General features: G+C 54.4%; 1 protein-coding gene and 1 pseudogene across 4 annotated transcripts in view; one reads left to right on the plus strand and one right to left on the minus strand.

The window, feature by feature from the left end:
• Positions 1-20852, plus strand: part of KLHDC4 (kelch domain containing 4) — a 31540-nt gene extending 10688 nt beyond the window's left edge. For 3 of the 4 annotated variants that reach the window (XM_027513849.1, XM_027513848.1, XM_027513850.1), the window contains 7 exons: positions 11550-11642; positions 12643-12802; positions 16907-16982; positions 18151-18359; positions 18816-19218; positions 19670-19798; positions 20348-20852. In XM_027513849.1, coding sequence (XP_027369650.1) covers positions 11550-11642; positions 12643-12802; positions 16907-16982; positions 18151-18359; positions 18816-19218; positions 19670-19798; positions 20348-20559 — 1282 coding nt within the window. In that variant the 3' untranslated portion in view covers positions 20560-20852. Of the gene's footprint in view, positions 1-20; positions 991-11549; positions 11643-12642; positions 12803-16906; positions 16983-18150; positions 18360-18815; positions 19219-19669; positions 19799-20347 lie in introns of those variants that run through there. The other variant, XM_027513851.1, reaches the window with a different exon arrangement.
• Positions 1001-3668, minus strand: LOC113875778 (annotated as a pseudogene).
• Positions 20853-22974: the final 2122 nt, after the last annotated feature.

A 22974-nucleotide genomic window follows, 5' to 3' on the forward strand; every position in this document is an offset into this window, starting at 1 on the left:
GTAAAGTGCTGGGTGATGAGCCCAACCCCTGGGCCCATGCCTGTCCCCTGCCAGCATTTGGAGCTCACAGCACGTGGCTCTGGGAAAGCACATTGTGCAGGCCTGATGGTGATGGCAGTGGCATGTGGTGGCGTGTCCCGCGGTGGCCTGCCAGGCTGTGTGTGACACGTGCTGCCTTGTGGCCTTCAGCCTTGCCAGGTCTGTGACAGGTGTTCGTTCCAAGGAAGCAGGGAGGCACCGGAGATGTACAGTCACTGCCCTTTGCAGGGCTCCCCGTGGCCACGGACTCCAGCCCCAGCTGAGAGTCCCACTCAAGCTGCGCTCTGCTGCTGTTAGCTCAGTGACGCTTGCAAAGCATTTGAAGCCTCCGTCCTGAGTCAGAAGTTGTTCCTGCTGAGCAGGTCTTTACTTCATTGTTGATTGTAACTGAAGGCGGAGAATTCTGTAAGAAATACTGTGGAGGCTGCTCTATGCTAATACGGAAGTGCAGACACAGCTCAGCCTCTGTTCCAGCCTGGGTAGAGTGGTGTGGCAGGGAAAGTGTCAGGTGCTTTATTTCTTGTCTTTTTGTCTGATGGATTTTTTTCCAAGCCGGCCTTCTGGGCCATGGTCTCTGGTTCTTCGTGAGGAGATGAGCAGAGGGGCAGAGCTGTGCTGAGCTCTAGGAAGAGCTCAGTGGCAGGGCGCAGCTGTGCGACTGACCAGAGCCCTGGTCTCTGCGGGGTGGAAGTCAGGGCACGGAGGCTGTGTCCCTGGCTTTGCCTCTTCCTCTCTTTGCCTCCATTCCCCTTGTTATGGCGCTGGGCTGGAGCCCCCGTGCTGCCCAGCCCAGCGTGGTCCATAAAACGGCCAGGACAGCGTGTCTTGTGTGGCCTCTTTTCTTGCTGTTACAGGGTCTGCGGACACCATGGGTAGGGGGCAGGTGTCTCAGGGAGGGGTCCTCAGTGAGCCACACTCCAGAAGCCACAGGAGAGGGACTGCCTGAGCATGGTAAGTAGGAAGCCTTCTCTAGCAGGGATGACGCCACCAGGATAGTGGGGAGTCATGGCAGCTGTACAGCGGAGAGTGAGCTTGTGTCCAGAATAGAGACTTTCTGTCGAGCGGTCAACAGCAAGCTCCTGGATGTACGACAGCAGCCTCGAGGGCTCCCAGAGCAGGTTGGGGCAGTCTGGTGGGGTGGGCGAGGCAAGCAAGGTTATGCTGGCTAGAGCGCTGGCAGCTTCCTGTTGCACGCCTGCCATCCACCCCATTCACCTTTAGGAACAGACCCTAAAGAGATACTGCTTTTCATTTCATACAGGAAAGCATATATGGAAATACAGTATATGCACGAGAAACGAAGATGCGGAGCAACACATGCCTGAGTGTATGTGCACACACACGTGCCTGCAGAGTGGGCCAGAGTGAGCTGCAGGCCACATGTGTGCACACATACACGCACACACAAGTGCATTTGTGTACACACGGTCCAGAAAGGTCTGGATGTTTCCAAGTTTTCTTCTGACTCCTAGATCTTCTGTTTGTACCTGTTCTAGTATCGTGCTCCATTTTAATTGCTATATGGTTTTACAGCCAGGTTTTTCTCATTTACTTAAAATTACTCTGCCATGCACTCATTGTTTTCATAAGAGCTTTAGGATCAATTTTTCAGGTTCTGTCCTTAACCATTCTAATGGGATTTCGATTGGATTGCAGTTTGTAGATTGCACCTAGGGAGAATTAACACCTTTCTAATCCTCAGGGCCCCCCCTCCCACGCCATACCCCAGGAACGTTTCACATACCTGCTCTTAGGAGTCTTAGGTTTATTTTTTGTCATTCAGTAACCTTTGAACTGGCCCAGAAGTAGACTTTCCAGTCAGAGGGCGTGTGTTCCTAGAGCCTTCTCCTGTGGCACTGTGGGCACAGCTCTGAGCAGCACCCAGGGGTCTTGTCTGGGGTGTTTCTACATGTTTTCAGGCTCCATCCTTGCTTCACAGCAGCAGGCACTACCGCGGGGCGGCTGCCTCGTCTGCACTAAGAGGGGGTGTCCTATAGGACTCAGGAGGTTTGATAACACAAGTTGGTGGTGGAGTGGCTGGGAGACTTGTCAGCCTGTGAGGAGGGCTCAGAGCCGAGCGGACACCTGTGTTGGTGATTCTTGGACTGCGATGCCTGGGGAGCTCTGAAGATGCATCTTCTTGCCCTCCTCCCTCCAGACGTCATCTGATCCAGAGCCTCTTTAAAATGGGCTCAGGAATCTGCATTTGACAGCAGCCCCTCCCCACTCCTCAGTGACCCTGATGCAGACGGCCTTGGATCTCAGCTGGAGGCTTCGCCTACCAGCGGGTCTCATGCTTATCTTAGGCACTGTTCACTGATGTGAAAAACGTCTGCTGCCCTGTAAGAAAACTCACGTAAAATGCCTCTTAGATCCTTCACAATGAAAAAGAGTGTGGATATGGCTTCTGTGATTTACTACTTATTGCAAAATGGAAGCACCTCCCCACTTGTGTGGCAGGGACATGAGGGCCTAATTGACGAAGGCCCAGCATAGCTGCAGAGAAGCCGGTGGACTGATTACTCTGGGTGGGCTTTGTCTTGGGGCTGCTGCTGCTGGTCACTGGGCCTGGTTATTAACACGCCGACATAAGGGCCATGGTGGGGAGAGCGGTGACTGCTGGCAGCTTCTCTGTGATTTTTTCTTAGTGACCGAGAAGCAAAGGGAAGGAGCTGCGGCCAAAATGAAGGCTGGTTTTGCTATTTCTGGGGAATATTGCTGAGCCCGGGGGAATCCACACGGTGTGGGCTCCAGTCCTGGGAAAAGTGCAACAGGAGTTCACTGTGAACTGAGTTTCTCCAGACTCCAGGATTTGGCCCCGCTCTCTAGAAAAGTATTAGAACCCCTAGAAAAGTTTCGTTTTCTAGGAAATGTTTTTTACTCTTCTGGGTGTAGTTTGAGGGAAAGAGAGAGAGAGAAAAGTTTACCCAACAGTGAAGGCAGCAGGGACGGGTTATATCGGCACTGGGGTCTGTAGAACCTTTTTCAGCTTGTGAATTAGCGTTTATGGAGCCATGCCTGAGTACTGGCACGGGGGCTGATCCACAGTGCTCTTAATGTATGAAGCCTGGACGTTTCCGCCAGTTTTTCTTGAGCAATGACACCAGGAACTTGACAGCTAAGTGGATATTATGCCCGAGCTCCTCGTCTGTCATCTCCATGGGGCCAGGAGCCACTGCCAGACCCAGCACCATCTCCATCTGGAACTTGATCCTGGGCTTCACTTCATCCACTTTGGTCTCCGTGTCCTCATTGTGGGTCTGCAAGGAAGGGAACCTGCCAGCTTTCTTCAGGCCTGGGCCCCACATTTGTGGGGTCTACTTGATCAGACTCTGAAGCCAAAACCACATCATACTTCTTGGCCAGCTTCTTATTCCTGTTGAATTCCTTTAGTGCCTTGATGTCAACGTGGGGGATACCCACAGCCTTGGCCTTATCACAGTGTTGCTGGTCTCCCAGAGCGTGTATGGAGAATAGGGGTGGGGAGTGGGCTTAAGCCTGATGGTCCTGAGAAGTGTTTGAGGGTCATAGTTCTTTTCGTTGTTGTTTGGGCCACGCCACACGGTGTGGGATCTTAGTTCCCTGACCGGTGTTCGAACCCATGCCCTTGTGTTGGGAGTGCGTAGTCTTCATCACTGGACCACCAGGGAAGTCCCTTCTTGGCTTCTAAGCAGGCTTTTCTCCTGGGAAGCAGGTGATTCCCAGACGTCTGCCTCGTCCTCCCTGTTTGCCCTACCCATGTTTCTGTAGCACGTTTACGAGTAGCCCCTTTGGAGACTTGGCTGTCTTCCTTTATGCACGCTCTCCATTCTAGCAATGTTTAATAGACGTCACGACAGTTTGAAAACAAGAGGAAAAGTCCTGGTGTTACTAATGTCAAGGAGACCAGAGGTTAAATGTCAGCACAGCCTCCCGATTTACGTTCGGCAAGCGTGACCAGCTTTACTAGATGTTTTGAGAGTCCCTTCAGTCTCTGCCTTCGGTGGTAGGTGCCTGCACAACTGACCTGATTTTAAGATTCTGTCTACGAATCCTGTTTTTACTTTCATAACATACAGCCTCTCTCCCTATGCTCAGCTGCATTTCCTCCAGAAAGTAGGGGAGAAGAGTGGGCTGTGCTCTGTGGACATGCAAAGGCAGCAGTTGACATTTATCCACCTGTCCTGTCTCCTGCCTTTCCTGGAGGAAGAAATGGCAATCTGCTCCAGTATTCTTGCCTGAAACATTCCATGGATGGAGCTACCTGGCAGGCTATAGCCCATGGGGTCACAAAGAGTAGGACACTGCTGAGCTACTGAGCACCTGTCTCTCACAGCACAGACTTCTCTGTGGTAGTTTATTATTATATGAACACCCCCACGAATGGTGGTTTCGGTACTGATCGTAATAGTTAAAGAAGGATACAGCTCTGATAGGCTGCCTGGATTCTAGAAACTGCTGCTAATTATTCTGTGCAATGTGATTAAATACTTAATAACTCCCCAAATCTATTTTTTGAGTGGTGCTTGGAAAAGTGGGGCCAGATTCTGAAGGTACCTATTTGGTTATGGGGAAGATGCTGTTCCCTGTGGTTTGAGTCCGGCTTCCGGCCACGTCAGAACCAGTCTTGCAGAAAGGTCCCTTCTTTTTCTGAGGATGGGCCGCTAGATCGTTACCCATCAGCTCAGCCTGTGTGGCCTTGAATCTCTGGGGTTACGAGAGAAATTTTTCCCTCTGCTCAGTAAATGTCTCAGGAACAGCGTGGTACTATGGCATATCTTTTGTAAGGTGTAAACTTTAAAATAACTTGGGGACGCATTTGCATACTGAGTGCCTAACGCTCTGTTTGTATCCGAAGCCCATGGAGTTACTTGATGTGTGTGCATTTTCTGTAAATGTCACTGCAGCGGTGGGTTGGAAAGGGCCTGGGTGATGCTGAGTGGCAGCATGCCCTGCCAGAGCGCCGCACCACACGTAACTCGGATGTGCTGAAAGCTCTCCCTCCCACGGCAGGACACATGTATTTTTGTGCTGCTTATAGATCTGGCTGAGTAGGACATGTGAATTTTTTAAGACTCCATATTTAGGAGTGACGGCAGTTGAAAAGTGCCTGTTGAAGATTGAAATATAAACAGGTTTTTTTGGGTGAGTTTATTTTTCTGATGGGGTATATAGAGCCTTTTTATAGGAAAAAATTCCCATTTTGGTTACAAAACACAGCCGTACTTGGCTACTGCCAGGAAAGTTAATTGAGTCCTCCGTGCCTGGCCCACGGAAGGATGACATGCCCTTCAGGTTCTTGGGTGGGAGGCCCTGACCTGGCCACCCTGGGGGTCATCTAGGGGCTTGGCTTGCTGGCACTGTTTCTGTAGGTCACTGGGCCTCTGCAGTCACAGTTACTAGAGTAGCACTGGGAACATTTGTGCTCTCCTGTGTACCTTTTCGGAAGTAGAATTGGAAGCGAATCTACTAGCTTTTGAATGAAAACCTGTTTCCCAGGTTGTATATTTGTAAAGTGTTATAACAGAAAGTTCCTCAGAAAGGCAGTCTGCTGCACACCCAGCAAGGTGGTGTTCTTCTCATTCACTTTCTCTGTTGTGTAGGTAGCTGTATGTTGGAGCTTGTCACCGTGGCACCCAGCACGGGGGCATGGGGCGGTGGTGTGGCCTGCAGCCCGCTCCGAGGACAGTGCTGCTTCCTCTCTGCAGAGAGTACAGGCGTGGACCTGTGGTGTCGCGGCCTGGCACAGCCCCTCCTTCTGAACTTGTCCTTCTGGTGTTTTTTATCATGAATTTACATGAGAAAACATGCTTAGTCGGTTTGTGGGTGATAAAAAGCTAGGGGGGAAAGCAAATAAGTTGGTTGGCAAATTCAGCTTTCAGAGTCATCTTTGTGGACCAAATCAAGCAGGATGAAATTGAAGTGGGGCTGAGTTTTCCTTGTAGGTTGCATTTGGAAGAACTGCCCATGGTAGAAGGGAAGAAGGATTTAGTAAGTTGAAATCCTGGTCGTCATCTGCATATGGTGACTCTACCCCAAGGCTGATGCTTAAAGATTGGATTAGCAGGATATAGTTGACGGGGACAGATAGTTTTTGGTTGACTTTCCATGGCTGAGTACATTGGTCAGTTTGAATGACATGTTAAAAGGAATGTTAGTAAACCGGGCATTAGGAGAGAGAGACTGGGATGCTGAGGCTTTCGAGGAAAGGTGAGAGAAAGGGATTTGTTCTAGATTGGAATAAGGAAGGACCCTGGGGGTCCTCATGGCCACGTATGACGAGTCATTCATCTGAGATTTGCTGGTGGGGAGATGCTGGGATGGGCAGCTCGAGCTTCTCATTCATTTTGAGTCTCTGTTGTATCTTTTAGGGCCCGTGGTTTGGGGGAAAGCTTTGTAGAAAAAAGTGGAAATTGTAGAGAGGAGCTGGACTGGGGGGCTCAGGTTGTAACCATCCTTTGTAGCTTGGACTTGGTGGTTGGATTGTGTTGGTGGGAGAGCCAGATGGAGACAGCACCAGCGCAGAACAGGGTGAGCAGAGGTAGCTGGCAGATGGGCCTGGCTTGACCACGTCAGCACTTTTTAAATCGGGTCACTTGTTTCTGTACTCTTGAGTTTTAAGGGTTGTTTATTTTGGATAACAGCCCTTTATCAGGTGTGTTCTTTGCAAATATTTTCTTCCAGACTGACTTCTAATTCTCTTGATACATCTTTTGCAGAGCATAAGTTTTAAATTTTAATACAGCCCAGCTTGCATGCGTGCTCAGTCACTCAGTCGTGTCCGACTCTCTGCGACCCTGTAGACTATAGCGTACCAGGCTCCTCTGTCCATGGGGTTCTCCAGGCAGCAATACGGAGTGGGTTGCCGTTTCTTCCTCCAGGGGAGCTTCCCTACGCAGGGATTGAACCATGTCTCCTGCGTTGGCAGGTGAATTCTTCACTGCTGAGCAGCCTGGGAGGCCAGCTTGTCTGTCAGTCATTTTACATGTAGGCCTGGGATCCATTTTGAGTATTTTTTGCAAAAGGACACGTAAGGTTTGTGTCCAGGTTCATTCTTTTGCATTTGGACGTCCAGTTGATCCAGCACCATTTGTTGAAGAGACTGTCTTTGCTCCATTGTATTGCCTTTGCTCTTTTGTCGAAGATCAGTTGGCTGTACTTTAAAAAAAAATTGATTAATTAGGTTTTGGCTGTGCTGAGTCCTTTGCTGCACACAGGCTTTCTCTCATTGCATCGAGCGGGGACCATTTTTCATTGCGGTGCACAGGCGTGCAGGCTTCTCGTTGCAGTGGCTTGCCTTGCTGCGGGGCACGGGCTCTAGGGCGAGTGAGCGTCAGCAGTTGCTGCGCGTGGGCTCAGTAGGTGTGGCACATGGGTTTAGTTGTTGCCCCATGGAGTGCATGGTCTTCCCTGAAACCGTGGCAGGCTGACTCAGCCACTGGAGCACAAGGGAAGTCCTGGTTGACTGTACTTAGGAGATCTGTTTCTGGGCTGTCTTTTCTGTTCCACTGACCTACTTGTTTATTCTTTCACCAATACCCCACTGCTTTGGTTACCATAGCTTTGTAGTGTAGTCTGGTGTCAGGAAGTCTGGTTCCTCCAGCTCCGTTTTTCTTTCTTGGGATTGTTTTGGCTATTTGAGGTCTTCTATGTTTTCATACAATTATAAAAATCTTAGTTCTATGAAAAATGCCATTGATAATTTGATGGGGATTGCACTGAATCTGTAGATTGCCTTGGGTAGTATCCTTTTTTGACAACGTTGATTCTTCCAAAGAACGTGGTATGTCTTTCCATCTGTTTATGTTAGTTTCAATTCCTCCCCTTCCCCCCCATCTTCAGTTTCTTTAATCTCCGTCTTATATTCTGAGTACAGGTCTCTTGTCTCCTTAGGTAAATTTATTCCTAGGTATTTTATTTATTTATTTTTTGATGTAATAAATGGGACTGCTTCGTTAATTTCTCTTTCTGATCTTTCATTGTAGTATATAGAAATGCAGCAGGTTTTTATGTATTAATTTTGTATCCTACAACCGTACCAAATTCATTGATGAGCTCTAGTAGTCTTCTTTCTTTTTTTTCATGGTTTTCTGTTATCATGTTTACGATTTCCTGTATATAGTTGCATGTCATCTGCAAACAATGACAGATAATCACTTCTCTTCCAATTTGGATTCCTTTTCTTTTTCTTCTCTGATTACCATGGCTAGGGCTTCCAAAATGTGTTGAATAAAAGTGGCAAGAGTGGACATCCTTGTTCTGTACCTGATTTGAGAGGAAATGATGTTAGCTTTGAGCTTGTCATATATGGCCTTTATTATGTTGAATTAGGTTCCCTCTGTGCCCACTTTCTGAAGATTTTTAGTCATAAATGGGTGTTTTGTCAAAAGCTTTTTCTGTGTCTGTTGAGACGATTATATGGTTTTTATTCATCAGTTTGCTAATGTGGTGTATCACACTGGTTGATTTGCAAATGTTGAAGAATCCTTGCATTCTTGGGATAAATCCCACTTGATTATGGTGTGTGATCCTTTTAATATGTTGTTGTATTTAGTTTGCTAGTATTGTGTTGAGAATTTTTGTGTCTGTGTTCATCAGTGATATTGGCCTGTAATTTTCTTTTATGGTATCTTTGTCTAATTTTGGTATTAGAGTGATGGTGGCCCCATGGAATGAGTTTGGAGTGTTTCTTCTGCGGTTTTTTGGAATAGTTTCAGAAGGGTAGGTGTTAACTCTTCTCCAAATGTTTTGTAAAATTTGTCTGTGGAGCCATCTGGTCCTAGACTATTGTTTGTTGGAAGTTTTTAAGTCGCAGTTTCAATTTCAGGACTTGTGATTGGTCTGCTCATATTTTCTACTTCTTCCTGGTTCAGTCTTGAAAAGCAGAACCTTTCTAAGAATCTGTCCATTTCTTCTAGGTTGTCTTATTTTATTGGCATATAATTGCTTGTAGTAGTCTCTTGTGAGTCTTTATATTTCATGATGTCAGTTGTAACTTCTCCTTTTTAGTTTCTAATTTTATTGATTTGACCCCTCTCCCATTTTTTTTTTTTTTTTTTTTGGTGAGTCTGGCTAAAGGCTTATCAATTTTGTTTATCTTTTCAAAGAATCAGCTTTTAGTTTCATTAATCTTTTCTGTTGTTTTCCTTTTTATTACATTTGTCTCTGCTCTGTTCTTTATGATTTCTTTCCCCTTTTGCTAACTTTGGGTTTTGTTCCTACTTCTTTCTCTAGTTGCTTTCAGTGTAAGGTTAGGTTTTTTTGTTCAAGACACTTCTTGTTTCCTGAGATAAGATTGTATTGCTGTGAACTTCCCTCTTAGAACTGCTTTTGCCATGTCCATCAGTTTTGGATTGCCGTGTTTTTGTTGTCATTTGTTTCTAGGTTTTTTTTTTTTTTTTTTTACTCTTTGATTCTTCAGTGATACATTGGTTGTTTAATAACATTGTTTAGCCTCCACATGTTTGTGCTATTTAAAGTTCTTATGACTGATTTTTGTCTCATAGTGTTACGGTCTGAAAAGATGCTTGATATGATTTCAGGTTTTCTTAAAATTACTGCAGCTTGCTTTGTGACCCAGCTTGTGATCTGTCCTGGAGAATGTTCTATGTGCACTTGAGAGGAATGTGTATTCTGCTGCTTTCAGGTGGGATGTTGTACAAATATCACTTAAGCCCATCTACTCTAATGTGTCATTTAACGCACTGGGGGATTTTTGCAGAAGCTAACACCTGTGGCTGGCAATTTGTTATATGAGTGAGTTTTGTAAACAATTGTTCATGTATTTGGCTGGTTTGGACCTCAGATGTGGCGTGTGGACTCTCCAGCTGCGGTGTGTGGGCTCAGTAGTCGCAGCACACGGGCTCCAGAGTGCGTGGGCTTCGGTAGTTGCGGTACCTGGGCTCAGTTGCTCTGCGGCACGTGGGATCTTCCCAGACCAGGGATCGAACCTGTGTCCCTGCATTGGCAGGGGGATTCCTGTCCACTGTGCCACCAGGGAGTCTCCCTTGTGAGGCTTTGATAAAGCAGTCTATGTCTATATGTACAAGATTGTTTCAAGTTGCTGGTGTTAATTTCAAATGCAGTTCTAATATCCTACACTTATATGCTCCTCACGGTTGCTGAGTTTGGTGTCATATTTGTGTGTGGTCTTTCCTACCTTTACCGTGTGTTTGCCTTTACTGATGAGCTTTTTTGTTCATAACTTTCTTGTTTCTAGTTCACGGCCTTTTCTGCTTAGAGAAGTTCTTTTAACATTTGTTGTAAAGCTGGTTTGGTGGTGCTGAATTACCTTAGCTTTTGGATGGCATCTCTGACTTGATGGACATGAGTTTGAGTAAGCTCTGGGAGTTGGTGATGGACAGGGAGGCCTGGCGTGCTGCAGTCCGTGGGGGTCGCATGGCTGAGCAACTGAACTGAACTTGCTTGTCTGTAAAACTCTTGAAAAAATGTGTGTTTATTGGGCTGCGCCTGGTCTTTGTTGCGACATACGGGCTTGGATGCCTTCTGCCCCTTTCCTCGTGTGTGCTGCCTGTTATTCCCTGGATACGGGGCGTGCGGGTGTTGTGGCCCATGCACACACCTGGTATGATGGGGCAGTGATCAGTGCCTGCTTGTGGGTCCCCGCAGTGGTGGTGGCCACTGGGCCCGTGGGCCTGTGGAACAGTAGGGACAGTGCTCGGTGCCTGCTTCTGAGTTTCTTAGCGGTGGCAGCTTGCGAGCTCCTGAGATGGCAAGGACAGTGGCTGGCGCCCAGTGCCACCCATGCGCTCCCCAGATTGGGGGGCAGCACTTGTCAGGTGCTCGCGGTCTCTTGGTGGTAGTGGTGGACTGTGTCCTCCTCGTACAGCGGGGGCAGCACCTGGGGCTGCTCGTGGGTCATGTGGTGGGGCAGCGCCTGGGCCTGCTCGTGGGTCATGTGGTGGGGGCAGCGCCTGGGGCTGCTCTTGGGTCATGTGGTGGGGCAGCGCCTGGGCCTGCTCGTGGGTCATGTGGTGGGGGCAGCGTCTGGGGCTGCTCGTGGGTCATGTGGTGGGGGCAGCGCCTGGGCCTGCTCGTGGATCATGTGGTAGGGCAGCACCTGGGGCTGCTCGTGGGTCATGTGGCGGGGGCAGCGCTTGGGGCCTGCTTGTGGGTCATGTGGCGGGGGCAGCGCTTGGGGCCTGCTTGTGGGTCATGTGGCGGGGGCAGCGCTTGGGGCCTGCTTGTGGGTCATGTGGCGGGGGCAGCGCTTGGGGCCTGCCCTGGGTGCAGAGCCTGCCCTGGGTGCAGAGCCTCTCCCGCTCCTCAGCCCCTCCATGGGTGTGGGTCCCCTTTCACATCCGTTCATTTTGTTTGCTTTTTCTTTCTCTTGCCTGGTTACGTGGAGGTTTTCTTGCGCTTTTGGAAGTCTGAGGTCTTCTGCCTGGCATTTAGTAGATGTTCTGTGTGAGTCGTTCTACTCGTAGATGTGCTTTGATGTGTCTGTGGGAGCTCCACGTCCTCCTCCTCCACCTGCCAAGTGCCTATTTTTTGTATATTTTCAATTTTAGATCACCAGGTGGTCCTTCAGGCCGGAGTGGACATCGAATGGTGGCCTGGAAGAGACAGTTAATCCTTTTCGGTGGCTTCCATGAGAGTACAAGGTCAGTACCAACAGGAGGGTCCTCTTTTCCTGGTGTAGTAAGGAGGGGGCTCTCTGGGAAGAGCCGCTTAGAACACACTTGCAGGACACTGCCCATCCCTAAAGCAAGGGCTGACGGCATGGGCACATTGCTTGGGCAGTCGCACAGGAGGGCCCCGAGCTTGGTTTACTGCTCTGCTATCCCTGTTGTGGAATTCTTCATAATTGTTAAAATGACTGTTTATGAAGTGTTTCAAGAGTACAAAAAAACTTAAAGTTTTGTGAAGAGTAATCTGTGTGGTCATCATCTGTATCAAACAAATTAGTTCGACCTTGAGAACTCAATTACAGTTTTATTTATCTTACATGTAGAATTTTTTTGCTAGATATCTGCCACGTGAAATCTGAGAAAACAGTGGGATGTGATGAAGTCCTTTAAGAACCGAGCCCCCGGCTTCCTTAGTTCACCTACTGAAAGCCTTGCTCCCACGGAAGGGTGCATTTGGTGGTGGGAGCGGGTCAGAGAGTCCACATGCGCCCCCGTCCCGTTCCCAGTGCCCTGCTATGGATGGGTCTCCCATCGCCACAGTGGCCTGCCTGTGGGCGCAGGGCCCCAGACAGGGTGCCTGAGTGCAGGAGGAGTGGCAGGAATCTGTCCGACGGTGGAGCCGCTTGCTCCTTCCGCATGTCCGTGTGTCCTTCCTGCGGAAGCAGGCCCACCTCTCATCATGTGACTCTGACCCGAGCCCCTTGCCCACGGCTGCCTGTGACCTGCCTTCAGGGCACCATTCCCCGTGTGTGACTTGGGCAGACCCACCCTGCCCCGTTCGTCTTTCTTCTCAAGGCCCCATCTGTGTTTTGAGTGCTTTGCCCCTGAAGTCCCGGGAGCATGGCGTGAGCAGGGCCACTGTGCCTTTTGGAATGCCTCAGAAGGCACAGTGTGTAGGAAAGGCACCTTTATTTTAAGTGAAGTTCACGTTTTCATGTTGCCACCCCTTTGTTTTGTCCCTGTGTTACAACAGAGATTACATCTATTACAATGATGTGTATGCCTTCAACCTGGACACTTTTACATGGAGCAAGCTGTCCCCATCCGGGACTGGGCCCACACCCCGGTCGGGCTGCCAGATGACCGTCACCCCTCAGGGCAACATCATCATCTATGGTGGCTACTCAAAACAGGTAAGATGTGCGGGACACAGGGGGGCTTCTGTCTGCTGTGCTTTCAGTCTTGCCAACGATGAGAACCTCAAATAAGATTGCACGTTAGTTTAACGTAAGTCTTTTCTGTTGTTTAGATGAGACATGGACAGAGGTGTGTGGTCTGCTCCTCTGTGAACACACTGAGGTCCTGTACAGCCTTGCTGCGTTCTCATCCGTGTGCCACGAGGTGCACCCCCCCTCCTTCCTCTCTGCCCCACCCCCACTAAGCCAGTGGTCAGCCCTTGCTCTGGAAAGGAAAACAGTCAGTTTTCTGTAGTTGTGATCTGCCCGGGCCTCATCTAGACGTGAGAGACGTGGGCTGTGGCCAGGGCTGCCTCTTAATCACAGCACATGCTCCACAGAGCCAAACAAGATGATGAACAGCAAGCCGCCTTAGGCTGACCCCACTTTAATCAAGACAGGATCTCATTCCCCACCGCTGCTTCTACAACTGCACAGACAGCCAGGGGGCAGTCCTAGCACCACGATTCAGAGCCCACTGATGCCAGGCCTTGGCATTGGATGGAATGAGAAGCTGGTCTGTTTGCCTTCTTGGGGGTTTACCAGAATTGATGAAAGACGCGGGTGTGATGGTGTGGTTCGTCTGGGTGGGGACACCCATCACAGGAGCAGCGCATGGCTCCTCCTGCCCTTACCACCCATCCTGGGGTGTCTGGTTGAGCTAGGCAGCATCCAGGGAGGCAGCCTGTGTCAGCAAGCCCTTAGCTCATGGGAATAGACCTCTTGGTGGCTTCTGCGTTCCACAAACAGTCCATCTGGGGACCTCAGCCATCATCAACCCCAGTTCTGAAAAATCCCTGCCATTGTCAGTCCAGCAGAACCAGTGTGAAGTGGTGATAAAGACTGACCTCTGTTGCCAAGGTGCTGAGGGCGGCCTCTGGCCGGCAGTCGTGCTGGCAGGCGGAGAAGGAAGGCCCCGTGTGCCTCACTCTTCGGACGTGGAGCCAAGAAGCAGTCCTGGCAGGTTTATGGCAGTGCGTCCTGGCCTGTCCAGAGGGCGCCCCCAGCACACACAGTAGGGTTGTTTGTCCACCTGCTGCGAGGCGGCCCAGCGTGCCCTTGACCTGCCCTGGTGTCCCCTGTGCTGACCAGGCCTTCTGCTCTGCTGTCAGGCTGCTGCTGTGTCTCAGTGCTCAGGCCGGGAGTGACGTGGGGGCCCTTGGCCCCTCCCTGGCAGCTCTGTGTCCTTCAGCTTGGTGCCCCCATACCCCCGCTCCAGTCCTCCCCCAGTGCTGTTGGGAGTCCTTTCTCAGAGTGGCCGGGAGTCCGGTCCGCTGCAGTGCCACCTTGGAGTGCCAGAGCGTGCCCCCTGCTGGGACCAGGCACACCGAAGTTGGGAGCCGCCAGGGCTGTCTCCTGCTGACAGTTGAAGGGCCTGGCTCTGAGTGTGAGGCTGGGGCAGCAGGAGACTCAGGACATGGTCCAGAGCTCGTGGTCCAGGCAGGAGGACGTGGGGGCACGTGCACAGGCTGTCCTGGGCTCTGGGGTCACTGACGGTTGTGCTGTGACAGCTTAGTGCTGTCACACTTGGCACACGTCTCTCAGATGTCCGTGTGAGCAGAGGAAGGAATTGTGTGTGAAGTGCACGCCCGAGTCACCACTCTGTGGAGTCAACATCCGCTCACCCTTGAGAACAGCCGAGACCCCAGGTGGACGTGCCACAGCCCCCGGGCGTCATGCCCACCCCGTGTCTTCCAGTGGGAGGGCTGAGTGTTGTGCCAGCATGCTGGGCGTCACTGGGAAGGACAGCACAGGCCACCACGAGAGAGACCAGCGCACGGTGGGCTCCAGTCACCCCCGTGAGGATCGGGGGGTGGAATGGGGGCGTTGCACACCAGGAGGAGCCCTGACGGCTGCAGCATCCTTGCACCCTGGCCGCTATGTGGAAGCCATTGACCCGGTGGGCAGAGCGCCTGCTTGGGAGGGGCTCTGGCTCACAGGCCACAGGGGCCGTGTTTACACGTGACGGTGAGGAAGACCCGCTCCGCTCATTGGTCTAGGAAGGATGGTTGCTGTCGGTGGAGCAATACCATGGATACCGCAGGTGTAAGGGGACGAGGGGGAGGGCTGCGCCGGCTGTAACTGGTTTCTAGTGACCTGCCTGCGGCGCCGACTTCCCCTATGTGCCCCTGTGGGTGAGGCCTCGGTGTGGGCTTAGCTCCCGTGAGTGGGGGGCATTGGCCTGGAGGGTGGGCCTGGGAGTGGCAGCCACTTCCTGGTCAGCCTGCAGGACGGGAGGACTGTCCGTCTCGGGGACTGTGGCACGCAGAGGCTGGCCGCCTGACTGTGAGTTTCCCCACGGATGAAAGAGGAGGCAGGGGCCTGGCCTCGTCCTTGGTTCTAGGACGCTCAGGCCATAGTCCAGTCACGGAATGGGGATTGTTTCGTTTTCTAAAAGGAAAATAGCTTTTCCCTTTACAGTAAACACAACGCATACTCATTAGTAAACAAGACAAGATGAATTACGTGTGCACTTCAGCTGAGAGAACAAAACCATACTGCCCAGTGATAAGGCCTCGCACCCAGACCTGGGATTCAAGGACTGTCCAGTGAAGTCCCAGGGCTCTGCAGGGAAGCGGCCAATTCCAGAACTGGGGCAGGGAGTGTGTGAACGGTGCCGGAGCCCAGGAAACTCAAGAAATCTGCGCCAGTGGGGCACATCATCGGCCTGGGACCCGCCCTAGAGGGTCCCCAGGGGCAGAGCTGGAGGCGTGTGAGCAGCGGAGTGAATCAGGTGGTGTCGGACTGTAGTCCAGAGGAGACCCGATGGTGCACGGGTGCAAGCCAGTGACTGAATAAATTCATACACGAGGAGGAGAGGCAGACGCCCTGTGCACTGTTCCACCCCGAGGCAGACCCTCCACCTTCCAGGAGGTGGAACACGACCCGCAGCCCCCGTTAGAGGGGCTGCACAGAGGGACGCTCCTCCCACAAGGACAGGCTGGAAAGTTGGGGTGGGGGCGGTGACTGGACCATGGAGAAACCTGGTGAGCACCTCAGCCAGGTGGCCCAGGTCCACGTCTGCGATGGTGGCCACGGTGACAGCACGCACCCCTGGTGGGGTGGGATGGAGGGGCACTTGACCTCTGAGAGCCCACCCGGAACCCACAGCCTGTCCAGTCATGAGAACAGTGTCGGACGGGTCCCAGTGGAGGGCGCTCTACAGGACACACAACCAGCACTCCTCAACCTCAGGGTCACCAGAAACAGGCCAGTCTGAGCAGTCTTCATGGCCCAGGAGGCCTTAGGATCCACGACAGCCTGGTGGGCTCTGGGACAGGAGAAGGACGTTGGGGAGAACAGGAGTGTGAGTGAGCCATGGGCTCAAGTGTGGCTCATTGATGGTGCCACACGCACCCACGCAGTCGGGATCACAGGAAGGGGAACGGTGCAGGGCATATGGGAACTCTCCGTACCAGCTGCTCAGGTTTTCTGTACACGTAGAAATACTCTGAAGTTAAGAGTTTATTAAAAATCGGGAGTTTGAAGGACAAAGACCTGGAAGTAAAAGCTGTTGCCCCAGCAGCTGGAGCCCCCAGGAGAGCCAACCTGCCAGGTCGCCGTCCAGACGCCTGTGCCCTGACGGGAGGCGCAGTGTGCACACTGGGTGTGCTCTAGAGAGCCACATGTCTGCCCGGGCCGTGGGCCTGGTATGAGGCAGGCGGTGCTGCTGAGAGCTCGGCGCAGCCTCCAAGCGGCTGTGCCGGCGTCTGCAGTTTCATCCGGTCCTTGGACCACAGCTCAAGTCCTGATATTTGGAGGTGATGGGGGTGGAGGGCACGTGGGGTGAAGGCAGAGGGTGGCTGTGTGATGACAGGAGAGGTCCCCGCGCCAGCCCGTCCACCCCGAGCAGCGCTCGCCTCTCGGCCGCAGGTGTAGCCCTGAGCAGAGGGCTCTGTCTGTGCGGATGGGCTTGGAGGGAACCTGTCGTGTTTCAGATTTTGAAGCTGATCTGAGTGAAAGCTCCCGAGTCGCCTCCACAAGAACTGGGACCACGAGCTTGAGGGGCTGTGCATGGCGTGGTGTGGCACTTGTTCTCACGGCTCCCTGTTCCTTTTGCAGAGAGTCAGGAAAGATGTGGACAGAGGCACCCAGCACTCCGACATGTTCCTGCTGAAGGCTGAGGATGGGAGCGAAGGTGTGTGCGCTGTGCCAGGGACAAGCCACGTGGGCGGCTGTGTGTCGGCGGGAAGGTGGGCAGAGGGTTTGGGGCTGGTGGGGAGCCCCTGCACGTGCCCCCTCACCCACGGGCAGGCCTGCGGACACCTCTCAAACAGTTCCCACATCCCCTCCGGGGCACCGAGGATGCAGAGTTAAAAACCCTGGTGGTGTCGGTCCATTCACGGTGCCTGTGTCATCTCTCACTCCTCCTGCTCAGTGGTGGGAAGTAGACTCCTGGAAGGCCTGTGGTGGGGTGAAGTCACCACTGTTCTTTTTTGTTAATTCAAGTATAGTTAATGTTCAGTGTTGTGTAGTTTCAGGTACTCAGCAGAGTGATTCAGTTATAGCTAAGTATCTCTGTTGCTTTTCAGATGGTTTTTCCTTATAGGTTGTAAAATACTGAATGAGGTCTTGTGCTCACAGTAGGTCTCTGTTGATTTTACACACAGTGACATGTCTGTTAATCCCGCACTCCAAATCTGTCCCTCCACACTTTCCCCTTTGGTAATCCTGAATTTGTTTTCTGTCTGTGAGTCTGTTCTGTTTTGTGGGTAAGTTTACTTATATTGTTCTTTTTAGATTCCACACGTAAATGATATCATATGATATTGTCTCAGATGATCATCTCTAGGTCCATCCGCGTTGCTGTAAATGGCGCTATTTCATTCCTTTTAATGACTGAGTCATATTCCACTGTGTATATATATCGCATCTTGCTTCATCCATTTCTTCTGTCGGTAGTCACTTAGGTGTCTTCCCATTGTTCATTTTTTAAAGCTCAAAAACTAGTGATTTGGTGAGAGAAACCACTGCCTCCTCCCCACCCTACAGCCATCTCCTGCACTACATACGAGTTTAGGTTTTTTTTATTGCTATAACAGTGCTTTATAGTGGCTTTTCTCAAAAAAGGACTGCAGTGCTGGCCTGCCCCAGGGCGTGGTATGAGGGGTCCCAGAGCCAGTAGGCCGGCCTCCTCTTCACCCCTGCCTTCACAGCACCTGCTCAGTATGCCAGGCGAATGTGGGGAGGCTGTGTGGACGGGCGACCTCTGCGTAGACCGGCCCTGGGGAGGCTGGCCCGGGAGGCACAGACCACGGCTGTGCCCTCCTGCAGGTCCATGGGTCCCTACCTCCTCTCCTTGGCAGGCAAGTGGTCGTGGACACGGATTAACCCTTCTGGAGCCAAGCCCACGCCGAGGTCCGGATTCTCAGTGGCTGTGGCCCCAAACCACCAGACGCTGCTCTTTGGGGGGGTGTGTGACGAGGAGGAGGAGGAGAGCCTGGAGGGGGACTTCCTCAACGACCTGCACTTCTACGACCCCATCAGGAACCGCTGGTTCGCAGGGCAGCTGAAGGTAGCGTGGGCCCCCGGCCTGCGACACCTCCCTCACCTCAGGGCCTCCCCTGTCCCTGGGTCTGTGGAGCTCTGTGGCACCATCGTCACCATCTTCACCATCACTGAAGGCGGGGAGCAGGTCGCCCCTGCCCTTGATGCCAGCACAGGCTGGGAGCGTGGCTCAGGGGCTGCTGTTCCGGGGCTCAGCTCCCTGGGGCTGCGTCAGTCGGGGGCCTCAGAAACACAGCCCTAGGGCCAAAAAGGAGGGCGGTCCACCCTGTGGGGAAGACTGGCTCCGGGCGAAGTCCCCCGGCGCCTCTGATGGGGGCCGGACGGCGTGAGTGCTGTGCTGTGGCTCGGCCCTCCGAGAGGTCACCCTGGCAGGGTGTGGCCCGGGACGAGGGGCGGGCGCGGGGGCGGGGGTCCTCTGACACCTGGGTGCTCGCCCATCATGCTGCCCGCTCTCCGTCCGCAGGGGCCCAAGGCGGAGAAGAGGAGGCGCAGGCGGGGCAGAAAGGCGGAGCCCGGGGGTGCCGACAAGCAGGCGGCGAAGGGGCCCAGTGCCCAGGAGCCCCTGGAGGTGGTCAGGGAGGTGGTCTCAGAGGACGGGACCGTGGTCACCATCAAACAGGTGCTTGCTGCCCCGGGAGTGGCAGGACAGCTGGAGTCGGATGACGACGACGGCCCCGAGGAAGCAGGTGTCGCCCCGGTGGAGCCCAGCCCCCGCTCCAATGCCATGCTGGCCGTGAAGCACGGGCGCCTCTACCTCTACGGTGGCATGTTTGAGGCTGGCGACCGCCAGGTGACCCTCAGCGACCTCTACTGCCTGGACCTCCATAAGATGGAAGAGTGGATGGTCTTGGTAGAGACAGACCCAGGTGAGGGGGAGCGCCGTCCACCCCGCACCCACAGAGAGTGCCTGCAGGCCCGGGGAGGGCGTGGGCTCACCCCAACACCACTCGTGAGCCCCGGACTCACCCCAGGCAGTGTGGCCTGGACACCTGTTCTCCCCAAGGGGCCCTGTGTGCCCGGAGTGGACCCTCCTCCCCACTGCCCTGTCATACCACAGGCAGGCCACTGCTGAGTCCTGAGCTGAGGCTGAAGTACCTTCAGATCTTCAGTCTGGGGAGAGGCTTGGAGTGGCTGAGAGACCCTCCTGTCTCGGAGCACAGCCTCCCTGCCCAGCCCTGCTGTGACAGGCAGGGATGAGGTGTTGGCCTTGAGCCCCAGACGTGCTGGGTGGGCCCTGCGCTCACGTCCCAGTGTTTAGGCAGAGGGTGGCGTCCTCAGGGCAGCCGCACTGACACTGGTTCTCCCCTTTGCCTAAAGAATCTCAGGAGTGGCTGGAGGAGACCGACTCGGACGAGGACAGTGAGGAGGCTGAGGGTGCCGAAGGTGGCGGGGAGGAGGACGAGGACGAGGAGGAGGAGGAGGAGGAGAGCGGCGAGGAGGGCGGGGGTGAGTGCTGGGGCACTGGGAGGAGGGGGAGGGGAGGAGCGTGGGGCCAGGGGAGGGGTCCGCTCCCCCGAGCTCACAGCTCCCCTCCTTTTTTTTGGTAACAAGATTTTAAAGTTTACTAGGTTTTTGTTAAAGCTTACTTTGCTGTGCAGCTTAGATGGTAAAGAATCTGCCTGCAATGCAGGAGACCCGGGTCCGATCGCTGGGTCGGGAAGATTCCCTGGAGAAGTAAATGGCAACCCACCCCAGTATTCTTGCCTGGAGACTCCCATGGACAGAGAAGCCTGGTGGGCTACAGACCACAGGGTCGCACAGAGTTGGACACAACCGAGCAACTAACTTCTTTCACTTTGCTGTGTAGACGTGCCCCCGAGGCAGGCAGCCGGTGTGCGTGTCTCACTGTGCGGAGGGCGTGTGAGCGCTTGCTGTGAGCGGGGCCTGTGCTCTTTCCTCGTGCAGTCCTCCATGGAAGTGGGGTGCTCACACGCTCGCTCCGCAGGACGTGGGCCCCTTCCTCACTGAACATATTTCTCTCTCCTTCCCCACCAGAGGAGCACCCCTCGGTGGCACCTGGCGAGCTGTTCGCAGACTACCTGCCCAGGACGGAGCAGCACTGGCTGAGGTGTGCGCGGGACAGCGTCGGGCCTGGCGCCCCGGAGAGGAGGGTGCTGAGGGCCGCGCAGGCCCTGGCCCAGGCCTTCTACGACGGCTCGGCCGGAAGATGGACCGAGGGAGGCGCGGTTCCCTGTGGCTTAAAATAAACTGGCCTGGCCCGAGGCGCTGCCCCTCTTCTGTGCTGCACATCTGGCTGGGCCTCTGGCAGGTCGGGGCCGGACTGAGGGCGAGGGTGAGCTGCGTCCACAGTGCAGCACCTGGTGGGACGCGGGGCCCACGGGGCTTCCCTCGGCTGGAGCAGGAGTCCAGCTCTGCCTGACTGCACAGTCAGCCGTCTCATTCGTGTCTAAAAGGTGCCGGTAGCCTCCTACCGCTTGCTGTACAGTTTTCTTGGTTCTTTGGAAAATAAAGTGCCTGTCGGTGGGTGGTCTGATTGCTATGCCGTTGGGCCTGGCCTGGGGTCTCCTGGTGTGTCTGCCGTGTCCGGGTTGCCTGGGCCCTCCGTGGGCCTCCTGCCTGCTCCGTGCTGTGCTGGCTGGCTGGTGAGCCCACCTCCCCTCCCCACCTTTGGATGGGCTCCACCCCTTTCTCTCACTGGCTCCCCAGGAAGGAGAGGGGGCTCCCTTGCGTGGAGAGGGGACTCGCCTGGGTGGAGTGGGGGCTTCCCTGGGTGGAGGGGGGCTCCCCTGGATGGAGTGGGGGCCCCCTGGATGGAGATGATCTGCCCTGGATGGAGTGGGGGCTCCCCAGGATGGAGGGGAGCTCCCCAGGGTAGAGAGGGGTCACCCTAGGGTGGAGAGGGGGCTCCCCAGGATGGAGGGGGTGCTCCCCTGGGTGGAGAGGGGGTCCCCCAGGGTGGAGAGAGGGCTCCCCTGGATGGAGAGGGGGCTGCCCAGGATGGAATGGGGACCCCTGGATGGAGAGGATCTCCCCTGGATGGAGTGGGGCTCCCAAGGATGGAGGGGGGCTCCTCTCTGTGGAAAGGGAGCACCCCAGGATGGAGCGGGGGCTCCCCAGGGTGGAGAGAGGGTGCCCCAGGGTGGAGAGGGGGCTCTCCTGGATGGAGTGGGCGCTCCCCAGGATGGAGAGGGGGCTCCAGAGGGTGGAGAGGGGGCTCCCCAGGACGGAGTGGGGGCCTCCTGGATGGAGAGGATCTCCCCTGGATGGAGTGGGGGCTCCCCAGGGCGGCAGGGGGCTCCTCTTGGTGGAGAGGGAGCAACCCAGGATGGAGCGGGGGCTCCCCAGGGTGGAGAGGGGGTACCCCAGGACGGAGAGGGGCCTCCCCAGGGTGGAGTGGAGGCTCCCCAGGGTGGGGAGGGGCTCCCCTGTTTGAAGAGGGAGTTCCCCTGGATGGAGTGGTGTTCCCCAGGGTGGAGAGGGGATGCCCCAGGGTGGAGACGGGGCTCCCCTGGATGGAGTGGGGGCACTCCAGGGTGGAGAGGGGATCCCTTGGATGGAGAAGGGCCCCCAGGTGGGGAGGGGGTGCCCATGGACAGAGGAATCTCTCCTTGGATTGAGGGGGAACTGCCCTGGACAGTGAGGGGACTCCCTTAGACAGGGGGGACTCCCTGGGTGGAGAAGGGCCCCTGGATGGAGAAGTGGTCCTCCCGTGAAGGGGCTCCCTGGAACGGATGCAGGGCCCCTGGACGGAGAGGGGACTCAGGGGACTCCCCTGGATGGATGTGGGTCTCCCCTGAAAAGATGGGGCTCCCTTGGATAGGGTGGGGGCTCCCCTAGACTGAGAGGGGGTACCTGGGACAGGAAAGGGGCTCCGCTGGAGTGACAGGAGGCTCCCTTGCACAGAAGGGGTAACCTGGGATGAAGGGGGACACCCTAGACAGATTGAAGGCTCCCCTGGACAGACAGAATTACCCAGGATGGAGTAGGAGTTCCTTGGGATGGAGAGGGGCTTCCCCTGGAAGGTGAGGGGATTCTCCTGGAAGGAGAGGGGCTTCCCTTGGAAGGGGAGGGAATTCTCCTGGAGGAGAGGGGATTCTCCTAGAAGGAGAGGGGCATGCCCTGGAAGGAGAGGGTATTCTCTTGGGAGCAGAGAGGCTTCCCCTGGAAGAAGAGTGGATTCTCCTGGAGGAGGGGGGATTCTCTTGGAAGGTGAGGGGCTTCCCCAGGAAGGTGAGGGGATTCTCCTGGAAGGAGAGGGGCTTCCCTGGAAAGGGGGGGGGATTCTCCTGGAGGAGAGGAGCTTCTCTTGATGCAGAGGGGATTCTCCTGGAGGAGAGGGGCTTCCCCTGGAAGGGGAGGGGATTCTTCTGGATGAGAGGGGCTTGTCCTGGAGGAGAGGGGCTTCCCCTGGAAGGAGAGGGGATTCTCCTGGAGGAGAGGGGCTTCCCCTGGAAGGAGAGGGTATTCTGGAGGAGAGGGGTTTCCCCTGGAAGGAGAGGGGCTTCCCCCTGGAAGGAGAGGGGATTCTCCTGGAGGAGAGGGGCTCCCCCTGGAAGGAGAGGGTATTCTGGAGGAGAGGGGCTTCCCCTGGAAGGGGAGGGGATTCTTCTGGATGAGAGGGGCTTGTCCTGGAGGAGAGGGGCTTCCCCTGGAAGGAGAGG

This window comes from Bos indicus x Bos taurus, chromosome 18 (genome assembly GCF_003369695.1).
Source record: "Bos indicus x Bos taurus breed Angus x Brahman F1 hybrid chromosome 18, Bos_hybrid_MaternalHap_v2.0, whole genome shotgun sequence".
In the NCBI taxonomy this organism is placed as follows: domain Eukaryota; kingdom Metazoa; phylum Chordata; class Mammalia; order Artiodactyla; family Bovidae; genus Bos; species Bos indicus x Bos taurus.